The 23458-nt window shown below is 47.3% G+C and overlaps 1 protein-coding gene and 1 long non-coding RNA gene across 4 annotated transcripts; one reads left to right on the plus strand and one right to left on the minus strand.

The window, feature by feature from the left end:
* Positions 1-2388: 2388 nt before the first annotated feature.
* LOC122184166 lies at positions 2389-8370 on the minus strand. Its single transcript, XR_006180497.1, has 3 exons — positions 8244-8370; positions 3985-4082; positions 2389-2463 (listed from the first exon to the last, which is right to left on the minus strand). It is a non-coding gene; the product is annotated as an uncharacterized LOC122184166 (long non-coding RNA).
* A 663-nt stretch (positions 8371-9033) lies between these two features.
* Positions 9034-20189, plus strand: TRAF1 (TNF receptor associated factor 1). 3 transcript variants are annotated; one of them, XM_042879363.1, is made up of 11 exons: positions 9034-9097; positions 10434-10652; positions 11174-11258; positions 12874-12972; positions 13969-14130; positions 15814-15885; positions 16157-16225; positions 16454-16891; positions 17257-17434; positions 18014-18162; positions 18981-20189. In XM_042879363.1, the coding sequence occupies exons 2-11, from the start codon at positions 10444-10446 to the stop codon at positions 19194-19196; spliced, it is 1677 nt and encodes a 558-aa protein (XP_042735297.1). In that variant the 5' UTR covers positions 9034-9097; positions 10434-10443; the 3' UTR covers positions 19197-20189. The 3 variants fall into 3 exon arrangements, with proteins under 3 accessions (XP_042735297.1, XP_042735295.1, XP_042735298.1); XM_042879361.1 differs by having other exon boundaries at positions 9043-9097; positions 10431-10652; XM_042879364.1 differs by having other exon boundaries at positions 9043-9097; positions 10431-10652; positions 16160-16225.
* Positions 20190-23458: the final 3269 nt, after the last annotated feature.

A 23458-nucleotide genomic window follows, 5' to 3' on the forward strand; every position in this document is an offset into this window, starting at 1 on the left:
ACTCAGCTTTTGAAGCATTCCCAGTTTGCCACTGTGATAGAAACAGTAGAGGGAGTGCAAGAACACAGTTTTTGTGCAGGTCCTATAAACATTAGTGCTTTACTGCCTCACTCCCTGAAAAAAAGAACTGTAACAGAAAAGTTTCAATGTCCAACTACTGAAAATGCTCCACTCATTTCCTAGTGGGTGAAAAACACACGTACTTTACTGTATAGAGCTCTGAAGTCGATTTTGTGTCAGCAGGAAAAATGACTTTCACCTCTGCAGAGATCTTAGTCAACAAATCCACCACGGGACAGGAGCTGTGATCTCTGGAATTGCTGGGCACATTCTGGATTTGCCAGCATTACAATTGGGACTGTGGGACAACGTCTGGGCAGGGGATGCAGAGCCTCTCCTGATCAGAGCTCTGAGCACGGAGTGGCTGCAGGCAGCAGTGGGGCCGATTGCTCAGCTCACTTGTTTTATGGAGTTTAACAGAGCTACTTCATTTCTCCCCAGAAAGACATGTGGTATTTGAGAACCTGGAATAGGAAATGTGCACTGGTGCTGCTTCCTGCCTTTTAGAGAGAATCTAGTCTAATTTAAAACCACAGAAAGAAGGAAATTCGGAATTCAGCCTGACAATGTCCATGCTCCTGCACTAACCTGGGCACTGGCAAGTATGTGCACACGGTAATGGTACTGGGGCTTAAGATACAAGTTAAAACATTCTGTACTGAACAGGAGGCAGTTCATTTGCTGTCTATGACATAAATTATTTTATTCCCTAGCTTTTCCTTTTGGACTCTTTTCTGAAGTTCTGTAGTATTCTATTGCACTTTCTTGACACGAACTCAATTCTGTGCTCCGAATTCTTGTTTAAAAAAAATAAAACAAGTCTGAAAAAATATTTGTGCCATTCATTTGCACTTTAAGGCACAGTAGACTGAATCATTTACAACAAATGTTGCTTTGGCACTTGATAACTGAATTTGACCACTAGAACTCTTGCCTTGCCTCCAGGAAAGTAGCAGATAAAGGGACAATTTTCACTCTCACAGCTGCTGGCACAGGCCAGGTTGATTCCTAGTAAAACTCAAAACAGTTTGATAGAAAGTGCAGTTGCACATGTTCATTTTTATTGACTAGCTACCCAAAAGCCTCATGTCCAAGAGCCTTAAATTCCCTGTTTTCTCTCTCATAGGAATCCCCTCCATCCAGACTGTTCAATATCTGGAAAGAAGACAGTCACGGCTGATTTCAATGTTGGTTCTGTGAGTACTTTTTTTGGATCTTCTGTACTTCTCTAAGAAGCATGAGAAGATACCACTGTATCTAATACTGATTAGGTATAAACTGAAACTGCAGAGTGAAACATGCTTAAAAACTTGGTGAGGTTGCCTGGGCAGTCCACCTGTAAACCAACTTCCGAACTGCATGACATTGTAGTGAAGGTAACTATGTTTTATGAAACCCAATTATCTCCAAGAACAACACACCTTCTGGGAAACATTTCTTGTTTCTCAATATAGAGATGCTGCCTCAGCTGCCCTTGCTGAGGTAGAACTCGTTGGTTTGATTCAAGTGCAATGATATCATTGTATAAAACAGGTATACCTTTGTCCACTTGGCACGTGTGAATTATGTTGGCAGGCTTCCATATCTCCTATCAGTAAGACAGGAGAAAAATGGAAGTAGCATAGGGGTGAGTTTAGAACATTCTGCCATGCTTACCTTAGTGATTTCTAGCCATATAGGCCCGAGGTACTCAACTAATCTCAGAAAAGAACAGAAATTCCTGGAAAAATCCCCGTTTAGATGACTCATCTGTATTATAAAATGGGAATTACTACAAGACACATTCTGTACTTATATACTTACCGGGGATTCTGGACGTTAGAAAGGGCATTTAATCTGAATTGTGCAGTTTTTTTGTTCCTTGGTTGTTTGTGTACATGGTGTGCGAGTCTCCAAATGTTCCAGGCTCTGAATCATAGGCTTATAGCTTTAGTGGTTCCAGAGAAATAAGCATTCAAATACTATATTTCTGCATTTTATCCTCAGGCTGGCCTCTGTGGGATTACCAGTCTGTCTACACAGTAATGCACTTGTCCAAGGACCATTGCTTCAGTCCAAATTGCCTCCCTTGCTTCTCTCAGAAGAGAGACAACCAGCCTTGGGTCTGTCGGTTCTGGCAGGACAACAAGGGCTGCTGGCACACAGGCTTGTTCTGACATCCATTTATTGGCACAATGGCACACGACAGTCAAACTTGTCTCCAGAAGTGAATTGCAGGTTGCTTCTAGCAATGCACGCTACCCACCGAAGTGAATGAAATGGGGTTTGTCATTGTAATTTAAGTCTCCTTTAATACATTTCCAGATCAGAATCTGAATAAGAAGATTTGCCAGATGCCATTCTAGTGTGATTTCCTCTCTTGAATGCTCTTGGCAGATATGTAAGAATTGAATTGGTTGAATTCTGGGATAACAACAACAAAGAGTTAACACTAAGCAAGCCCATTAGTTTTAAGTTTATTTATTTTGCTTTTTAAGAAGTATTTTTCTGTTCGTTTCCATTTGCATTTTACTAATTTTTAGATAACTGAATGTTGCAATGAAGTGAAGAAATCATTTTGTGATCAGGAATTTATCCAGTTGATCCAAGCTAATAAATGGCTTGAACAGATCAAATTCCTCCCTGGTGTGCATGGTGACACGTGAAACTTGCACTTCTTTGGTCTGGTCGTGAAAGCTTTGTGCTGCACCAAACTACTGTGACTAATGTAGGAAGGAAGCCAAATGGTGCCACACTGCTGTATTAGCAGCACAGAAATGATTTATGTATGTGATCTTTCTGGATGCGTCACGAGGCCTAAGCAGACTGAGCCAGATTAGTTCTGCCAAAACCCTTCTGAGTGAGAAATACCCCACAGTTTTAGTAATGCTAAGTCCCTGCAGCACGTGACAAGCCTTGCTTTTTAAAAGTTGAGTATCTGTAAGTGACTGCCATCTTTCTTTCTTGGTGGACTGCAAAACATACCATGCTAAATACCAGGTGAAAGAGAAAACTGCTTATGTGAGCCACTGAGATGCACTTTGGGCAATGCAATGCCATGACATCGTACTGAAATTAGCTTCTATTTTTGCATAGCAATAGAAATGTTCAATATAGGCTCCGTTCTGAGCCTGCAGGTGGGATCCTATTCAGGGTGGAGAAACAAAGACAGCAGTAAAATAATTGAATCTAATCCTCAGTGAGGCTTCTTTCAAAGTTCAAAGATCTTTTCAAAACTCAGCTCAAACTGTCGTTTCCACATGTCAGCAGATCCACTTACAGTATGTGTGTAGAAGTGAGCAGAAGAGATGAGAGAACACATGAACACATACCTGTTTTTTCCTAGGAGTGGAAATCATTTTGTAATTTAAAAAGTCCTTTTTCTGAGGGCTGCCGATTTGGTTCTCAGCCATTGTGAGCTTTCTTCTGACCCTACCTGCAGAGGCTTATTTACAGCCCATGTGAACGTTAACATTTCTGCATGTCTCCTAGAAAAATGTGTTCTTAATCTCCTGCTGAATTCTTACATGAGAACACACTGAAATTTGGCACGGCCACCAGTTATTTTCCAGTAAAAAGCCACCTTATAGCAGTTGCATATGCTTTCAATTTTTAAGGTATTTAGTAATGTTTTCACCTCTAATTAGCAGAAATTTCTGGGTTTGGCTCTTTCATTCCCCTGGGAACCAAGAGTTTGGTTTTGCCAGTTGCTGGGTCATTACAGAATTCCATTCCTCGTGTTAAATGTTGCTTTTCAAGTTCTGAATGAACTTGGAACTCAGACCAGCAGCAACTGAGTTCCTGGAAAATACTGAACCGCATTAAATGCCACAACTGTCATAAAAAGAACGTTCAAGTTTAGAAAACAATCACAGAGAAATCTTGAGTAAGGATTGCTGTTTTCCTTTCTGTCCCAGGAAATATCAGTTACACACAGGTGCTTACCCGTGTCAGTAGCTGGAAGGCATGAAGTGCAGGTTGTCCCTGTGGTTCAGACTGTGATTCCTTCATCTGCTACCTGACAACTGAAATGCCAATTCCTGCTGTAAATAAAGCAAACAGAAAGTTAGACGTGATGCACTTTGAATCGGCAGAGATATTGAATGACAAAAATTGGGGTTTACAGTGGAAAATCAGTTGTCTTTTAATGGCAGCAGCCCCGCTGGCGCCACAAAAAAGTTCTCCAAAAGAAGCAGAGAGGCTCAGTGCTTGGATGGAGCACGATGTAAGGGAGCCCTGACATGGACTTGCATTGTCTCGCTTGGCTTTACGATTGTAACCTCAACAGTGCATTCTTTCCACTGGCCATTATGTGTTCTCTGCAATTTAAACAGTGAGGCCACAAAGCTAATGGAAATCGGCGTTGTTATGATTATTTTGGAGAAGCTGTACTCCTTACATTTGATATCCAGATCTGCAGTTGTAGTATTTCTACTACTGAGTCACAAAAAAAGTGAAAATCTCTTTTCAAAGAGGAAGTGTTTTTAAAGCATCTCACTCCCCCCACACACAGAGATTCATGTTACTCCACGCCAGTTTATACCTGATGAAATGTAATGTGCAGTATAAGGCTTGAATGTTAGTGCTGCTGACAGGCTGGGCATGAGCTGCAGCTGTACCAGAAGAGCTGCCCTCACTGTGCCAGGGCTGCTGTCTCATTCACAGAGACATTTCCTAAGCACTTTGTGCCCCGCTCACTTGCTGTGGGGTTTCAGTGCCCAATTTGTGATGCAGATGTTCAACAAGGAGTCTCAAGGTTTGGTTTCTTGGCCGAATACCAAGGACACTGCTGGGAACTTTTCTGTGATGATCTGATTTTGGAGTCCCATCACTGGCAGAGCTGCCAAGATACTTGTCCTCATGAGAGGACTCTGCTCATTCATTAAAGCACTGTCTGCTTGCCTCTGTCTGTGCACAATACAGACCCATCTTTCTCTGTGCCTACTTTTTCCCATTTACAACTTCCCTCTTTCATTCAGGCTGTGTTAAAAACACCTTTTATTTCTCTTTCATTTTTCTTTAAATGCATCTGATTTTGTCTTGTTCTGCCTCTGCCCACTATAATATTCTAAACATCTTTTTAGGATGAAGGTGATCTTACTAACATGAGTTAACTACTGGCAATGTTATGGTGTGGTTGTGGCCTTCACTCTTTCCTCCATTTCTCTCATTAAGGAGAATTAATGAAGATGTTGTTAAAGAAATGTATTTCCATTTTCTGTTTCCACTAATTAGTCCCAAATATGCTGAGATTTCTGTTACCGGTGTCATTTCTCTAACGCTCTGTACCAATGAACTGAGCTATCAATAGAATATCCTTTCTTTGCCAACCGCTTTATAGTTGAAAATGTTGAATCTTAGCTTGTTTCTTCATGTTACATCCAGAACATTGGAAGAGCTCTTTGGCAGGCTCCTGCTGGGCTCAGCTCCCGTTCCCTGACTTCTCTCCAGAGCAGTAAGAATGGAAATAAGCAGCTCAGAATTTTCCAGTTCAGATCAGGCTCTGTGTGTGTTAAGAGAAACAGAAGCACAACCACAAGCACAGAGCAGACCCTTGATGTAGGCAGGCTGCAGCAGAAAGCAGAACTTCGCCAGCTGAAGCTGCCAAAAGCCATCCCACGTCAGCTGCAGACATCCATGCACAGCGCTTCTCCTGCTGCAGAGATGCAGTGACACAGGTGTGCCAACCAGTCCCTGCTGTCACAGATCTGTGTGATAGGTGGCCTAAAAGCAGCTTCAGTCGTCTCTTTGTGATGCTTTCACTCTCAAGTAGTACTGCGCATAGGAAGCAATCTAGGACACCATGGTGGAGAGAAACACTTCTCTTTACTTTCTTTCAATGGGTCCCTTGGCTTCTGTTGTGGAGCTGCTTTAGTGAAGCACTGAGATCAGAGAATTGGTGCATAATGCTCATTTTAATGGGTGTTTTTTTTTGTTTTCCCCCTGACAAATCCTGAAGAGATGCTCCAGAACACCCGTTATTGAGGGGGAGGGGAAACCCTGCGTACTGAGAAGCTGAGGATTATACTGTGCTACAGAGAATATGAGCTGGGAATATGTAGAGGCAGAGAAGGGGGTAAAGGAAAAAAAGATTGATTCCTGATGTCTCTTTGAGGAGCAGAGTCCAACTCTTCCAGAAGTTAGTGGGAATCTTTCCAGCTCTTTCATGTGAGTGGGGCCGGGTCCTGGCAGTGGCACCACGTGGAGCTGAAGCTGGCCGTGTGCCATCACACTGCAGGTAAGGGATGGAGCTGCAGCAAAGCTCTCACGTGTGATAAGGACAACAAAAGATGGAAGTGCACGGCTCTTCACCTTCTTATTTGAAAATCTAGAGGGTGAATGGACGGAATGTTATCACTCTACCTACGTCTATCTCATGGGGGCTAAAGTCAGGAAGGTGACAGCAAAGAAGATGAAGGGTGGATTGGTCTCAGCTGTGCACACAGGTGAGGATCTCGGCTTGGAGCACTGAGCTCTGGTTCCTGGAAGTACTGTGCCCCATGGGCACCGGGTGCTTTGTTACTAACCAGCTTTCATTCCTGTGTTTTACCCATTTTTCAGCGTTTCCTAGGATGCAGACGCATTTCCAGATATTTTACACTAACTGAAAAGTGTGTTTTCATAGTGTGAGACCTCCCTACTTCTAGCATTTTTTCTGTCTGAAATTAGATTCTCGGCCTTGAAAGCACTGTTTGCACTTTGACTGCAGTCTTTCAAACACTTAGCATCCAAATGTGCCATTTGTATACATACTAAAAACTCAAGCTCTTGGACGCTTCTAAAAGGACAACACTCAAGTTATAAATACTCCCTCATGAGCTTCTTCTCTCAGATGTATAAGTGAACATTCTCCTTAAATAGTAACGCCGTGAGCTGTGGTAGGAATGGCTCTGCAGTGAAATGATGCTGCAGAGGTCGGTCCCTCTGAGCCACATCCTGTTTTCAGTTAACTGATCTCATATGGGGGAAATTTGTCAGAGGAAATATATCTAGTTTGGAAAGTACCAAAAACTTATCTCTCGTTTCTTTGTGTAATTCAGCACCTATTGAGATTGAGGTGCCGTATTTTCGAGAACTCTTGAGGCAGAAGTGGAGGAGCAAGCTGGCAGCCCGGATGGGTGGCCTGGAAGGTGACAGCACACAGCATCCCTTCAGCCCCAAACCAAAACTCCTCATTGGTGCAGCAGCAATCTTCCTGAAATTATCAACTTCCAAAAACTTACAATTGCTTCATCCAGAACTGCTTTTAGAACCTCTTGAAAAATGAGCTCACTTCCTGGCAGAAATGCTCTCTGCCAGACTAACTTGCTATGACTTCTCACAGCTCATTATAAAGCAATGACAGCGAACGTCTGAAGCCATACCAGCTCAGGCAGACCACAGTGTCCTCGTAGATTCTTAGCTCTGTACTCAGAGCATCCACAAATCTACGTGTAGCACAGTAGAGAGAAGTGGAGATGAAGAGCCATTACATGTGATTCTGTAAGGCAAGCCTTCTGCTCCTGCGGGTGGATCTCAGTAGTTAACTGGGTACCTCAGAAGTAGCTAATAAAACTGACACACTGCTCCTCTTCTACAAGATTGTCACCAGCTCTTGCTCACACCGTTGCTCTCACAGAGGCTGTGTGTGCAGGTACCACGGCTGCAGCACAGAACACGTGTGCTCCCATCTGCTTGTGCTGGAACAACACTGCTGAGCTGCCGCTGGTGCTTTTCACTGCTGAGATGGTGGTGTTTTGCCAAAGGGAATAAACGCTGTTCCCTCTTTGCAGTGAGGGAGGTGGAAGCATTCAGTGAGTTTGTGGTTCACCCAAATGCTCTTGTGATGTAGGGCAGTAAGCCAGATGAGTGCCCTAAAGCTGACCTGTGGCAATAGGCTCCATCCAACTCAGCTTTCCTTTTCTCTACAGTGATGCTTTCCTCTGCATCATCATTTCTTACCTGTTAAAACCTTCAGGAAAAAGAAAAAAAAGAGAAAAAAACACGCACCGCTTGCCAAAGGCAGTCTAACCCAAAGGCATGTAATTAAAGGGCCTCTGGCAAAGCGAAGGACCAAATTCTTGATCCTTCAGTCTTGCGTAGTGGTTCTGTGGTCTACAGGGTGCAGCTGTGGAAGGACACTGCCTGTGCAGCAAAGGAGCTGAAGGAGGGGTGAGAGCTGCAGATGGAAGAGCCCAAAATGGTGAAGGAGCCGGAGCAGTTACCTGCTTATGTAAAGATGCTTCTGTGTTGTGCAGATGTTCTTAATAGTTCCTGTTGTCTGCAAGGCTGCCTTGTTCCTAGAAGCTCCCTCCTTCCAATCTGTAATTTAATACAGCTCTAATCAGTTTGGTAATCTGTAATTGTGGCAAGAGGGCAATCAGCCCATGTGACAGCAGCACGCGTGGCACTGTTATCTGAGCAAACACAGCCCAGAAGCTATCAGACACTCAGTGATAACCAAGCACGGTGTGGTGCTGGCACACTGTACTTGGCTATGAATACCAGTGAGCGTTGCAGAGTAACAAACCAATGGAAGCAGCTAGGGCACGACCTCTTCATGTTTAGTTTCCTGATGGGACACCCCCAGCAGTATTCCCCACGTGTCTTTCACCGGGAAGAACGAACAGATTTGCATCTGAAACACTCTTCTTACCGAACCCCGGGCGCCGCGGTTGCAGCACATGATTTCACAGCAAACCCGCCTTATCCCGAGAGCGAAACTTCAGCTCGCAAAGGCCCCGCAGCGCTGCGCGCACCCCGGCAGCACGTGCACGCGCCTGGCGCCGGGACCGCAAAGGCCGCAGGGCCGATAGCAAAGCCGGGCGTTCCGGTTACGGCTGGGCGCACGGGCACGGGGCGGTTTTCTCTCCGACGATGCTCCGAGCGACCGGGCGGCGCCGCACCGACCCCGGGACGTAACGGCATCACCGCGTTATCCGCCGGCCCGCCGAGCCCTGCGCCCGCCCCGGGCCGCCGCTCCCCCCGCCCGATCCCGGCCGCGCCCCCCCGGGAGCCGAAGGCCGCTCCTCCGCTCCCCGCGGCGCTGCGCCTCTCCGTGCCGCCTCGGCGTGCTGAGGTAAGGGGAGCGGGGGGAGGCCCCGCCTCGTGCCGGCCCCGCCGGGGCTCCGGGGGCGGGCGCGGCAGCCACTCGGAGCCGCCGCTCGGATCCCGTCCGCTCCGCTCCGGGCCGCCCCGCCGTGCCGCGCTGTCCTGCCGGGCTCCTCTCCGGCCCGGGCCGCTCGTGGATGTGCCGGTCCCGTCCCGTCCCGTCCCGCACGCGCAGCGCGATGCTGTTCCTACGCGCACGGCGCCCGCACGCGGTTTGCAGCCCGGCTCCGTTCCGCTGTTCCCGGGCTTGGGCAGCTCGCGGTGCGCCGCTGCCCGCTGGGTTTTCATCTTGCGGCTCTCGGCAGGACCGGCGGGCCCTGCGCTCGTCGCTGACTTCCCTTGGGTACCGAGCGAGCGGCCTGAACCGCAAGGCGGAAAACGCTGCTTAAAGGGGTGTTTAAAATCCCGGGGGTGCCCAGCAGCCCGTATCCCGGTCCCACCGCTTTCCGTCCCTCGGCCGGCCCGCGGAGCCGAGAGGAATGGCACGGATGTCCGTGTGGGCTGCGGTGCTCGGAGGCGAGCTGCGGGCTCCACACACGCCGGGCTGCTGCTCACAGGGCCGCAGCTGCCGTCCCACCTCAGCCTCTCACCGCGTCTGCTGTGTGCCCCAGTACTGCAACACGGACGTGGGGTACCTCCAGCGACAGCAGTGCGAGCATTTCTGAGCAACAGCGAGACCCCCAGAGTCAGTTCTGGGTGCGTTCCCAGCGGTGTTCCATTGCTCTCATTAACCAGAAGCCGTGCTGAACATACTTGCACCTTTTCACACGAGGCACTCGGTGCTTTTGGAGGCCTTGAGGTTCCCTTTCTTCGTGTTGCTGGATGTGTTATGGCTTCAGGAAGGTCACTGTCAGCACACCTGTTGTTCAATTTCTGTGCCTATAAAGTGTAATCCCAAATTTTGGCCCCTGGAAATGGAAGATTGTTGGGGATTTACTGTACAGGAAATAATTCTGTGTGTTATGAACCGCTGGGATTGTGGCTCTGAAATGATAGAACCATTTACTTCATCTTTCTATGAACTCAAACACGAGCAGAAAACCCCAGAGCTTCATTTTAGCGTGTTGTCCATTCTCACGTTGTGCTCGAGGGAAATTTTACATCTGCACAGTAATTTCCTGCAGGTCCCTCGTCAGACCTGCTGTGACATTTAGTCATGCACGTCAGCTGCACATTCAGGCCAACAGATCACTATGACGACTGCACTGCTTCGGGGCTGTGCTGTGGCCTTGGTGCTGATGTGCTCCCTCCCAAGGCAGTGAGCAGCACCCATTTCTCTCCCCTGCTCTCCTCTTTGCCAGCAGCTCCCTTCAGATGGCTGAGAAAGCAAGCGGAGGCCCGCAAGATATCCCCAGCTCTTCTCCCGATGAAAACGAGTTTCCTTTCGGATATCCCACCAGCATCTGTGAAGATGTGCCCGAGCAGAAGTACCTGTGCAGCAACTGCAACAACGTTCTGAAGAAAGCCCTGCAGACGCTCTGCGGGCACAGATACTGCTCTGCCTGCCTGTCCTGGATTGTCCGGTAGGTCCTGACCGCAAAGCTGGCACTGCTGTGTGCTCAGTAGGTGTTGCTGCTTTCAGCTTTGCAAACAGTACATCTGCCCTGCAGGTGGGCAGTGAAGTTGCAGCAGCAATCGCTGTGTGAGCTGATGGTAGCCTTGGTGTTTGGGAAAGCAGCAGCAGTCAAGGTTCAGTGGCAGGGTTCTAGCACTGCTTCAGTAGCTTCCAGCTTTATTTTTCCTGATCCAGGCTGCTCTCGCTTTGCTGAAATACAGGTAGGATTGATGGCCTTGAGGAATAAGACCTGGTCTTGAAACCAAGCATTTATTTGCTTGGTTCGCTTCGTTATGTTTTTGTTGGTGGTTCTTGTTATTTATTAATTTATTCTACTTCAATATCTTCAATAATTGGACCTTTCGTGAGCAAAGACTGCGGATTCCGAGTGGAAATTACGTCCATGTTTTCATTTATTTTAGTGTATATGCAAAGATCCCCTGAACTCCAGTTCAATAATCCTTTGTTATTTTGCTCTTCTTTTTCCAGGAACAATAAAAATCCAGTTTGCCAGAAATGTAAAGAGGAGGATCCCAGCACTCTGAGTGAAGGAAGCCTATTGGCAGAGGAAAGGGTGAGTTGTGGTTCACAGTTCAGTCATGTATCGCTTGCTGTTCTCTGGTCTGCTCTGCAGAGCTCTCTTGTGCTGCTGTGTGGTTTCTCCAGGCAGATCACTGCACTGTTCTGTGTCCTGAGCACACACACAGGGCTCACTCCCAGCTCAGCTTCTTCCTTTCTTTCTGACTACATGCAGGAGCACCAAGACACACACATTCTGTGTACATTTGTTAGACAAGAATGAAACCCAATAGTCAGCTAGCAGCGAGGAAGAAGGCAAAATATAGAATATGGCTGCACCAAAGTAATGAATCTGCAGTTAACACTGAAGATCTCAGAAAAAAAAATATATATATCCTTAATTCTGCAATAAATTTCCCAGTAACAATTTCAGGCATCCTAGAACCACGGATGGGTGCAGCTAACCCCCTATGGAAGTCTTACTGAGCGTTGGCTGTCGGTTCTCTTACAACGTTTGGATTCTCACTGGGTCTTCTGGGACCTCCTGCAGTCTGTGGGTGGGTGGAGGTGCTGGGTGAGCTGATCTGCACAGGCAGGTTCTTGCTGGGAAGTCTTCACCACAAAGGCACGATGATCTGCCTATGGACCCATCCAGAACAAAGGGTCTGGGCTTTGTAAACAGCATGACTAACAAAGGCTGCATAGCAGGTTTGTTCTTGGCTCCGTATCTTTTCCTGATAATCTCTGCTTTACCTTTGCTGCGGTTTTACTTCATGTTTATTCCCTCTGCTATCTGATTATATGTTTATATTTTAAATAAGGTACTTACACTAGAGGAACAAAAGGCCCTATCAGGATATGTGTTTGATTATCTTATCCCCTGACCAGCTTCTGTGGTAGCTTCCGTCCCTTCCCCGCTGTTCAAGTCTTGCTGCAGTGCTGTTCATCAGGATTTCAGTGCCTTTATTTAAGTGTGGACATGATTGGTAAATACTTTTCCCTCCTTTCATTGTAAAGACTCCCTCCAGCCTCCAACTTCCTGACTCACTTCTGTGTTAGGAAATCTGCTGTCATGTGCATTGTGTTCTTATTACTGTCTTGTTCCTGTGCCAGTGTAAAATGCAATATTAAGAGTGTGCAGGGTTTATTCATTTGCAGAATAATTGTACAATTCTTGGTGGTTGCCATAAGAAAAAAGATCTATGCAGTCAAAAAACATCTGCCACGTGGTTTACATTTTGTGAGTACACAGCACTGTGGTAAATGGAAACAGCCCTTATCTGGGAAGCTTAGGCTCACTGAAGTCTCAATCCTCTCCACTGCATTTCAGGAGGTGTTGCTGACCCCAATAATTAAATACTTCCATTATAGAGTCTGCATAGCAGCACCCTCAGGATCACCTCAGCACATCCACAGCATGTGATGTGTGTCAGATTTCTGTGAAGAGGAACTCAGAGCAATAGCTGTTCTGTTGGGCATATTGGCAGTAAATACAGATGGCATCAAATGGTTTATTTTTGAGTCATAACCATGAACTGATTTGATAATGATTTGACTCTTACCAACACCAAAATACTTGCTAAGTCAAACAAATCTTGACACAGTCACTGAACTCCTGTCCCAGGAATGCATGCTGACCAGGGTTTTTCCTTCCTGCGTTTGCTTTCCAGGCCTTTGGGGATGCTGCCATTAACAAGGAGATTTCTGAGCTCAGAGTGCACTGTGTGACCCTTGGATGCAGTTGGTGTGGTACCATGAAAAACTTCGAAGTACGTTTGCATTTCCAGCTCACTGTTCTCAATACCATGGAGTCACAGACCATGGAATGGCTGAGGGTGGGAGGGACCTCGCAGCCCCCTAAAACCTTCCCTACAGCCCGCTGTGAGGGCTGCCTGCCCCACAGCTCACCCTGCAGGGCCCATCTGTGGGGCACACACAGCTCTGGGCAGTGCCAGGGCCTCAGCCCCTGAGGGAAGAACTGTTTTTCTGTTGGAGCGTTGGCCTCTTTAAGACAAACCCACCTGGTTTGCTCTGCACTGTAAATTTGAGAATCAGAGCCCCTCTCAGCAACGGTTTTGTGGCAAAAGGGATTTGAGAGCTGAGCGTGTGATGGAAATTGGCATTTCTGAGGCATTTCTTAGGGGACAGGCATCTCCTTCTGAAGACAAAATCGGCTGTGACACAGCACCCACAGAAGCTTCAGTAGAAGAGGCGGGGAGAAACATTTTCAGTTCAATATTGTGTTTGTGTGGCAGCAGAGCTGTTGGACATTGCCATGGGAGAAATCATGCTGATGTTTTTTCCTTGGCGAGATGAGAAAGTGCAAACAGTGAGAAGGGAGTGTTGTAGAAGTCATTCTGAAGGTGGGTGAGAGATGCACCCTGACTGCTGCACGGAGGCTCGATGGCTCTGCCCCCCCCTGGGGCTGTGCAGGGATGTCAGCACTCTGACTGCACTCATCCTGCAGGTCCGAGCAGCATAGAGCTGCTGTTGGAATTAATCACACGTTGTGTGGGCTTTGTCTTTTTTTTTTCTTCTTTCATGTGATTGTTTGCTTAAGTTAAAAATCATCAAAAAAAAAAAACAAAACAACAAAACAAAGCAGGAAAGACTGTGGATTTTTCAACAGTAATTTTGGTATCACTGCAGAGTGGGTCATTGCCCGAGGTTAGAAGAGATGCAAACAACGCTGCAGGGATGGGTGCTGTTTACAGATGAGTGTTTATCTGCAGTTTAAGTTAGGGTTTGTAACTTTTGGCTTCCAGGAGCATCAGATTCTGTGTGAATATGCTTTGATCCCTTGTCACACTGGCTGTGGGCACGTGGTGATGAGGAAGAAACTTGCAGATCATTTGGAAAACGGATGTGTTAATAACATGACCGTGTGTCACAAGTGTAAGCAGAGCTCATCCAGCAGCGAGTACCAAGTAAGAACGTTCATTGGTTTCAAATAAGGGTTCTGAATGAATGGCTTAATTACTTTATCATCGTGTTTTTCATCCCAATTTGCTGACTGCTGTTGCATGAGAAGTGCCTTTCGTTTCTCAAGGTTTGCTAATTTCTCCATGCTCATCTTGACATTTTAAAAGTTGCTCTTTGTTTTCCCTCGTTCTGAAGCAGCAAAGTGGTGCAGATGGTGGGAGTGCTCCAAGGACACAAAGTGAGCAAATAGAAACTGCTCTAGAATAGAAACGGTGTGCTGGGGCAGCTGTAAAGTGATAGAAAATGATGTTCTTATGTGAATGGATTGGTATTTTAGATAGATAAGAGATGCTTGTATGAAGATACAGCAGCAGTGGGCCACTGCTCTCATTCTCTCCACCTTTACCAATCAGTCACTGGTCTCATGACTTCTGCATTCCCATACCTGAAATAAACCTCCTCCAGCCCCACTGCCCCAGGAAACCAAAGATCTGAAGGAGAGACCCAGCAGTGAGTAAGAAAATAAACACACACGTTGTGCAATCACAGCATTCAAAGTGAGTTCGAGGGAGGAAAAAAACTGTGATGTTGTTTCTGGGGATCGAAAGAGAAACTTCAGAACTGAAGGTGAAATGACTTTATAAAATTCCGGACTGCTCTAGGAAATGTGCCGGCACGCGAGGGCATTTCTTAAGATCAAAACCACCCCTGTGTGGTTTGAGTTGAAAGCTGACAGTTGCTGTGTTAAATGCACAAGTTGCAGCAGTAGTGTGAACCAAAGGCAGAATTATTTTCATCTCCTCGCAGCCAGGAAAGACAGGAAGCCTGATGTTAGTTCTGATGCATTCTGCATTAGCGTGTCGTGATGGAACATTTGGATTCCTGCCTTCAAAACGCAGGATATTATGCACAAAATAATCAGGATCCAAGAAGTGTCTGCACGTGGGACAAACTGTATGAAGCCAGTTTATTTTTGGGTTTCTGTTTATTCGCTCCCTGTTCCGTTACCCACCTGCATTCACTGTGTGTATATGTGTGCACACAGTGCTCGTACTACAGTTTGAGCTGAGCAAGACCTTTACCTTGTCAGTCTTGTGTCCAACTTTGCAGGATGACTTTGCAAAGCATCTGTAAGCAGTTTTCAGAAGCTTGATGCCCTGTAAGTGTCAGATCAGAGTTGGAACTTTCATTGACTGGCATTGCATCTGAAGCTCTGTCACTGAACCGACCTGCTGGGCTGGGAGGAAGAGCTGTTGGCTTGGAAGCTTAGCTTGAGAAGCCCCCCAGTCTGTCCCTGTACAGCCAACTGCTTGGGAGGGCACAGCAGCTCCTGCCTTTAACAGATGTGCCTTAGTCCCAAATTTCTGAACGTTATCCTGTCTGTAAAGAAGCCTGAAAACACTGCAGTGTTGAATAGTGAGGTCAGTAGCAGTCATTCTCTGGACGTGTGTTGTGGAGCTTGTTGTGCTGTAGTGATCCTTCCTTTATTTTCCTCAAATCTATACCTTCTAGGAAGGAAGCAGGAGACTTGCACAGAATGTAGTGCATAAAAGCCCCTCTGAACTTCAACTGCCTGTGAAGGGGGAGTAGCACTCCCAAAGAGAAGCTGTGTTTCAAAGACTCTTCAGTAAAGATGCTCAGGCATTTTACTGATGTACTCAGTTCCTTTCTTTTTGTTTTAATGACAGAAACATTCATGTGAAGGCAATTTATATAGAGAGCAGAAGCATGTGCAAGCAGAAACACCATCAAACGAAAAGGTGGGTAAAAGATGAGTAAATACAGTACAGTTTTATTTCAACTCGTGAAATAAAATCTTCATGTAGGTGAAATGATCACCTGAGAACATCTTCAGATGTGACATTTGTATCTGGGTGCTTTTTCCATCCTGGCATAGCTCTCTTGAATAGCTTCACTTTGCTGCTCCCCAGTTAATTTATTAAATCAGCCTATTTGTTTGTAGGTAAATAAAAGAATCCCTGGAAGCTGCTATTTGATTATTTTCTCACTTTTCCAATTCTTTTTCCCCAGCAGAACCATTCTGGGCTCTCAGGCAGCACGGATGGATGTCGGTTTTCTGAGGTTGGCTGTTCCTTTGGGGTAAGTGAAAGTGCTGCCTTCCGGAGCACAGCTCCAGGGCAGCAGGCCTTGATTTAAATGTGTCTTTAAAGAAAGAAAGAGCTGTGCCCATTTTTAGTAGACCAGGAGAGGTGATGTTGGAGCTGCCATGGCTACAGGGTGTGTGTAAGGTGCAGTTTGCTCTGTGTTGTGGCTTTATTTGGCCCATGATATTTGTATGGAGAATGTATTAACCATATCTTCTTACAGGGCAGCAAAGAGGTGATAAAGGAGCATGAAAAAGCTGCAGTTGGGACTCACATGCTGCTTCTGCTGCAGTACGTAAAGCAGCTGAAGGCAAACCTGAGCACTGCTTCCAAAGCTGCAAATGGTTTCATCCCACAGACAGAGCTGAATGTGAACGGTGCAGAAAAAAGCATCTCTGGTCTGTGCATCCCAGGCAGTCTGCAAATCAATGGGGATCTGGAAGCAGACTGTTTAACCAGAACTTCTGTTCCCAGAGATGAATCTATCGTACAGCAGCTAGTGAGGGAGAAGGTGATTTCTGAGCTTGAAAATAAGCTACATGTGTTTGAGAATATTGTGGCAGTGCTCAATAAAGAAGTGGAGACCTCCAACTTGGAAATCACAGCGTTTCGGAGGCAGAGTGAACTTGATCAGAATATAATACGAGGCCTTGAGCTGAAGGTAAATATTTATGACCAGCATTGGATTTGTTCTTGCTGTATAGATAGCAAGTACTTACACATATCAGAGAGAGGTGCTGGAGAGGGGGATGGAGATGAGTACAGGCACTGAGGCTGTGCAGGGTTGTGTTCTGGACACATCAGCAGGATCCTTCTCTTGTTTTGGATGTTTTTTTCGCATGAGCATCACTAATATTTGCTCTCTGAAACCACCTTTAGGCACATGGGTACTGCCTTGTGCATTAAGAATGTGCCAAAAGAAATCAGAGGAGACCCCCAAGGATGTGAGGACCTGGGAATGATTCTGCTGCTTCTGCAGTGCGTGGGGATGGAGTTGGCTGAGAACTGTTTTGTTTTTCCTCCTAGATTGCAGAGTTGCACTGCTGCCTGACCCAGAAGGACGCAGGCCTGAGCAGGCTCCATAAGAGCCTTCTGTTCTCTGAGCAAACTTCCTACGATGGGGTCTTTTTGTGGAAGATCACAGATGTTAGCCAGAAGCTACAGGACTCAGTGACGGGCAGAGCAGTCAGTCTGTACTCACCAGGTAAACACAGCAGACAGAGTGAGCACATCTCCATCCTTTAGGATGCACTGATTTCTCTGGAATGATGCTTCTTTCTGCTCTGGATGGGAGGTGCTTTAAAATAGTTCCCTGAGCTCAGGTGCTGTTTGTGTGAAGGCATTTTGCTCTCCTGCCTGTTACTCAGGGCAGCTGTGCTGTACTCTGCCACAGAGCTGTGTTCTCCCCTGGACTTTCGTTTTGCAATTTGCCCTCTGCTGCAGCTACTTGCAGTGACATCTGCTGGATCTGCATTGTCTAACCCCCAGCCTTGGCTCTTGGTGGTGCTGAATGGTCTCCTGCTGCAGTTATCTCCTGTGTGAGAAGTGATTTAATTAGGGAAAATATCCTTATGTGGCTAATAACGGGTATTTTTTACCAAGGTATGAGGGATTAGAAGGATTCCAGCCACTGTATTCTCCCTGTTTATTTGCTGTACTGACCTGTTGTTCTCCTCATCTCTGTGGCACCAAATTTGGCACGAGTCTTTCTGTACTATGTCAGAACACTCATTTTGCCTTGTTTGCAGAGGAGGCTTTACTAATGAAGCGTTGTGATTTTCAGCGTTCTACACTGCAAAGTATGGCTACAAGGTGTGCCTGAGGATTTATCTGAATGGGGATGGGATGGGAAAAGGAACCCACATATCCCTCTTCTTTGTTGTCATGAAAGGAGACTACGATGCTCTGCTCCCGTGGCCTTTCAGGCACAAGGTAAAAAGGGCAGCATTTCACATCTGATCCGAGCTTACCCCTTCTGCTTTTGGCAGGGGACTCAGGTGAATGTGACAGTGGAGGAGGGAGCGTTTTCTCATGTTCTTGCATGATGACTTATGCACCATGCTCTATGCTTGGGTCACAATTTATCTCTGAAGTTTTTGAGTACAATCTGATAATGCAGCAATGGTGGAACAGTGAAAGTATGCACAGGTTCTGATCTCTCTGTTCAGCATCTGCCTTCCAATGGGAGTGATTCTGTAAGCCTTTCATGCAGATGATCTTACTGCTGTTTAGTAGCCAAAAAAATAGTAATCAAAGTTCTCAATCCTCACTGCATTAAAAAAGTTCATCTGTATTTGACAGAGCTTATTAACAGGGTTAATAAAAGTGATACTAAAATGGAGTCATTCTATAGGTTTTGTCTTTTATATGTGCATACAGACAGTGGAGCTGTTTTGGTTCCAAACCACAGCACCAGAATGAATATAATGACTGGAACCAAACCTGGAGTTTAAGTTGTCAGAAGAGAGAGAAAAAGTCTTTGCAACATACAATTCTCTATAATGACTTCATTTCATATCATTTCATTTCATTTCATGGGTGGCAAAGTTCAAAATATTTCATCTGGGAACTGTTACAGTCTCCCTTGTTCCCATTAATCAACCTTGTAGGCTGTGAGATGTTCATTATAGCTTACATTTAATGGTCAGTAGAGCATCCAGCTGCTCTCACAGTGTTTGCACGTTTGTCTCCAACATTTTCTGTTCAGTTTTCGGGCCAGTATCTCATCATTGCTGCATTCTGCTTTTCAGGTTACATTTATGTTGCTGGACCAAAACAACAGAGAGCACATTATTGATGCATTCCGCCCAGACTTGGCTTCTGCTTCCTTTCAGAGACCTGTGCACGACATGAATGTTGCCAGCGGCTGTCCCACCTTCCTCCCTCTGACCAAACTGCAGTCCCCAAAGCACGCCTATGTGAAAGAAGATACACTTTTCCTTAAATGCATCATAGATACAAATTAGTAACTTCTGAAACCTGAGTGTCTGGTAAATCACCCACTGCAATTCATTTGTTTGCAAGAAAAGAAACATCAGTTTGAGGCATTGCATTGGTCTGGAGAGCTGGGCCTGCGTCCCCCTGCACTGACTGGGATCAGCTGGGTCTGCCTGCTCGCTGTGGTTGCTGCTGGGTGTGCAAACACACTGCCCACACAGAGCATGCTATTGCACGTGGGGGCTGTGATTATGTCACTGACCAGCCCAAACTCTGCTTTAGATGTAGATCACAGCTGCTCCCCTTTGCATGCACAGGTGGGTCGAGGGGAGCTCCTTCCCCACATTGCCCAGGTGTGCTGTTCTGGCAGGGCACCCTGGGGCTGAGGGCGGTGTGCTGCAGAGCTGCAGGGCTCTGCACACCCTTGGGAGCAGCAAGGAGTGCTGCTCCCTCTCCCACCATTCCCAGGTTTGATGTACCCGTTGTGCTGCCTGCACTGTGGGACTTGTGCTGCTCCCCAGCAGGGATGGGGCAGATCCCTCCCATAGGCTCTGGGTGGGTGTCTGTGCTTTCTGAGAACCCTGAAAGCTGTGAGCTGTGGGTAGCACTGGCAGCTTCAAATCCTTATACTGGATGATTTATTTCTTGCTATTTATGTACCTGTATTTATGTGCTCTGTATGGAGATGCTCTGCTGCATGAGGAATGAAACCAGGTTACACTGTGCCTGGGGAAAGTTGCCTCTGGTGTTTCCAAAAGTGGCACTCTGACTTTCCCACCTCAGCCATGGAGCTGTGGGGGTTAACAGCAGGCAGGGCCAGGCTGGCAGCTCAGCAGTGGGAAGGAGCCCTGGGGGGCTTGGGCTTAAAGTGCTCCCTTACTTCTGAAGCTTTGAGGCAAGCGACTTATTAGGAAATATTGATCTTTTATGTGCTTCACATGCTAACATGGAAGTACCTGCTAGAAATGTTTTTCTTTAAGAGGTGAGGAATGAATAAAAGTTATTTTTACAATCAAGTTAAACTTGGAAATGTTTGGATGTATGTGAAATTCAAATGCTGGACTTTATCCCCCAAAAAGCACTAAAGCTGGTGCTCTCCATTTGCTGCTTCAGAACCTGTTGGTGGATCAGTGCAGCTGGGCTGGGTTTGGCTGCAGCACTTGCTGGTCCATGCCTGGTCAATGCCTTCAGTGCAGCTGCTGCTCCTGGCCTGCAAGGCATTCTGCAGGATGGGTGCAGGCGTAGGATGCAGACCCAAGGCCTGATCTTGCAGACAGAGGCAGGTGTTTATTTATGATTGAAAATCTTTTATGTAACTATATTCCTTTTTTCCTCTTCAATATTTCCCAAGAATCACTCGAAAAAGCAAAACTGGCAGAATTGTTATACTCACTGCATGAGAAGGGAAAGGGGAAACTGTCCATTGAACAACCAAGGAACAGCAGCTGCCTCAGAGCTGCTGCATGCCCTGTGCTGCATGCTCCCCCCAGACCTATGGGCACATTTTCCAGAACTCTCCCTTCTATCTCAACAGTGCCCTTTTCATAGAGTCGTTGGGTTGGAAGGGATCTCAAGGATCATGAATCTCCAGCTCCCCTCTCACATGCAGGGCCACCGACCTTCACATCTCATAGCAGACTGGGCTGCCCAGGGTCTCATCCAACCTGGCCTTGAACACCTCCAGGGACAGAGCATCCTCATTTTACACAACCAGTTGTGATGAAGTGCCACATTTCAGAAAAAAGCCCAACAAACCCACTTCATAAACAAATATCTGTCATGGGCTGTTTGGGGAGGAGCTGAGTGTTCTTTGCCATCACACACGCACACTCACTGTCATTTTTCTCTCATGTTTAAGACATTTTTCAGGGACAGAAAGTTATTTTTCCAGCACTGTGCCAGACCTCCCGCCCACACTGCAGTAATGTGCCTAAAAATATTTTCCTTTTCATGGCTGTGTAATTCTGACAAGTGCTGTATTTATTCTAATCATTCATATTTTCTTACTGTCTCGTTTATTCCCCAAATAAAGCTCACAAGCATAAAAAAGGTTTGTGTATCATTTTAACTGCAGGAGAGGGAACTGAGCAACCCGGGGATGTGATACAGCAGCTTGCAGTGGGAATTGCTGAGCCGTGCTGCAAACCCCACTTGTTGCTGTGAGGCAGCGGTGGGCTGAGCTCTGACAGCAGTGGTTGCTGCTTTGGGGGGGGTGGGAGGGTGGGGGTCTGCATCCTTGCTCTGCTTCAGGCTTGTTTGCAAAACACACCTCTGTATGGAGCTGCTGTCTCGTAGCAGAAAGGGAAGGGCTGTCCTTGGGTGTGAGAGGGCTGGGGAAAGAGAAAGTGTGTGGGAGAGCTGCAAACACGCGTTGGTGCAGAGCGCTGTGTGTCTGCGTGCACGTTTGTGCTGCTGGTGCAATTAATGGAGGAGTCCAATCAGAGCTCGTTGTGCATGGAGCAGCAAGGGGCCCTCGAAGAGCACAGCAGAGCTCATGGCTGCTGCTCCCTGATTGCAGCCTGGGGCTGTGAGAGCCCTGTGGGAGGGAAGGGCCCTGGGCTGTGCTGCCATCACGGCCTCACACCACTCTTCATGTGTTCCATTTCATCTTTCTTTTTTCTTAATTTTTATGCTGGGGTGTCTTTGCTGAGCCGAGCTCAGGAACTGCAGACGTGTACACAACGTATCTGTGTCAAAGTTATGTAACCCCTCCATTAATATAAACCTTGCCCAGCTGCAGGAACGCTTACAAGCTCCTCGCCTCTTATGCAATTGCATGGGAGCACACAAAGCTAAGCTTAAAAAAAAAAAAAGGACATGGATTAAGTTCATACTAAGTAAATAAAAGACACGAAACCCAACGCCTTGATGCTCTTCCTCTTAAAGGCACAGCTGGCACGGAGCAGCTGGATGTCAGATGCAACCACCCCTCATCACAGCCACACACCTCAGTAGCCCCGTGCACAGCTGCTGGGAGCACAGCTTGCCCGTGCTGGCTGAGCAGTTGGCTCTGGGGGAAGGACACTGAGTGTGTGGGGCTGCAGGAAGCACTGAGCAAGGTGAGCTGTGCCAGCGGCCAAATGCAACTTGTTGTGGCTGCTCCCATTTGCACAAGTGGGTGCTATGGTGCTATTCACCCAGCTGGGCGGAGATGGCACTGGGGTGGTTGGAGGCATGGAGCCTCGTGATCTGTGTGTGTTGCAGTGCACATCCTTACTGCACGTCGTACCTCCAGGCCCGGCAGTGCTGTGGTGCAGCCTCGTGTTTGGGCTTCCATTCAATATTCCTTGCCTCTGGTTACGAGCCAACACAAAACCCCTCCTCCCATTCCTGTTTGCAAAGGAAATAAAATGTGGGGAAAAGCCACCGCCATCAGAGCTGCGCTCAGAGCACCATTGGAAGGACAGCGTGGGAGCCCTCAGCATCCCTGCTCCATGGGCACAGGGTGTGGAGAGAGGCCTTGGGGACAGCGTGGGGCTGTGGGACAACGTGCCACTGAGGTTTTGTGCAAACCATTCTGTAGGGACTGCATTGGAAATGCAACGACAGTGAAGGATCTCCATGGTGAGGAGGTCAGCGTTGTTCAAACGAGCCCAGAGGGCACTGCCACTGTGGGGTGCCCCCGTTGGTGATGTTGTCCCATCTCATTAAAAGGGTTTGGGCATCTCTCAGTGCCTGTCTGACCTCTCCCATCACCCACACTTCCATGGCCAACGACCTGGGTGCTGCACACACAACCACAATGGTTGAGGAGGTTCGGGGAGAGCACTGCTGACCCAGCATCGCACCCTCACACCCAGACCGGCTGCCTGTGGGCCCGAGCATAGCTGCAAAGTGCAGGGACTGGAGCAGCAGTGTTTGCCCACAGGCAAAATTCTGGTGCAGGAGTTATTTTAATCCCGTGGTGACTCACGGCTGCACACTGTGACTCACTGCAGGGCTCAGCCGTGGGGCGCCTGGAAGATGTGTCAGGTTCTCTGTGCAGGATAGGGCTGCAGGCAGCGGGAAGGAGCTGCCAGTTTTTGGCTGCTTATGGCAAACATGGCCTGGCCTTGGGGAACTGGGAGGAAGCACAGCATGGCTCAGCATGGCATGGCATGGCATGGCACGGTGCTGCATGGTCTCTGACCCCTACAAGGACAACCCAAGACTATCTGGACCACTCTTTGGATTATTCGGACCATTTCTGGATCTCAGGAAATCCCATGCTGGGTTTTGGGAGCTGTGCTGCAGATGCTGCATTTGTTGCTGGCACGGCTGCTGGAGCGCTCCCATCCAGGATCTCTGAAAT

Source organism: Lagopus leucura, unplaced genomic scaffold (genome assembly GCF_019238085.1).
Source record: "Lagopus leucura isolate 7727_CA_CO unplaced genomic scaffold, USGS_WTPT01 Super-Scaffold_100022, whole genome shotgun sequence".
NCBI lineage: Eukaryota > Metazoa > Chordata > Aves > Galliformes > Phasianidae > Lagopus > Lagopus leucura.

Coding starts and splice junctions, on each gene's coding strand:
- TRAF1 (XM_042879363.1), top strand. CDS start 10,444: ATGGCTGAGAAAGCAAGCGGAGGCCCGCAAGATATCCCCAGCTCTTCT. Junction 14,131..15,813: donor CATCCAGCAGCGAGTACCAA/GTAAGAACGTTC, acceptor TTTTAATGACAG/AAACATTCATGTGAAGGCAA. Junction 18,163..18,980: donor CGTGGCCTTTCAGGCACAAG/GTAAAAAGGGCA, acceptor TCTGCTTTTCAG/GTTACATTTATGTTGCTGGA.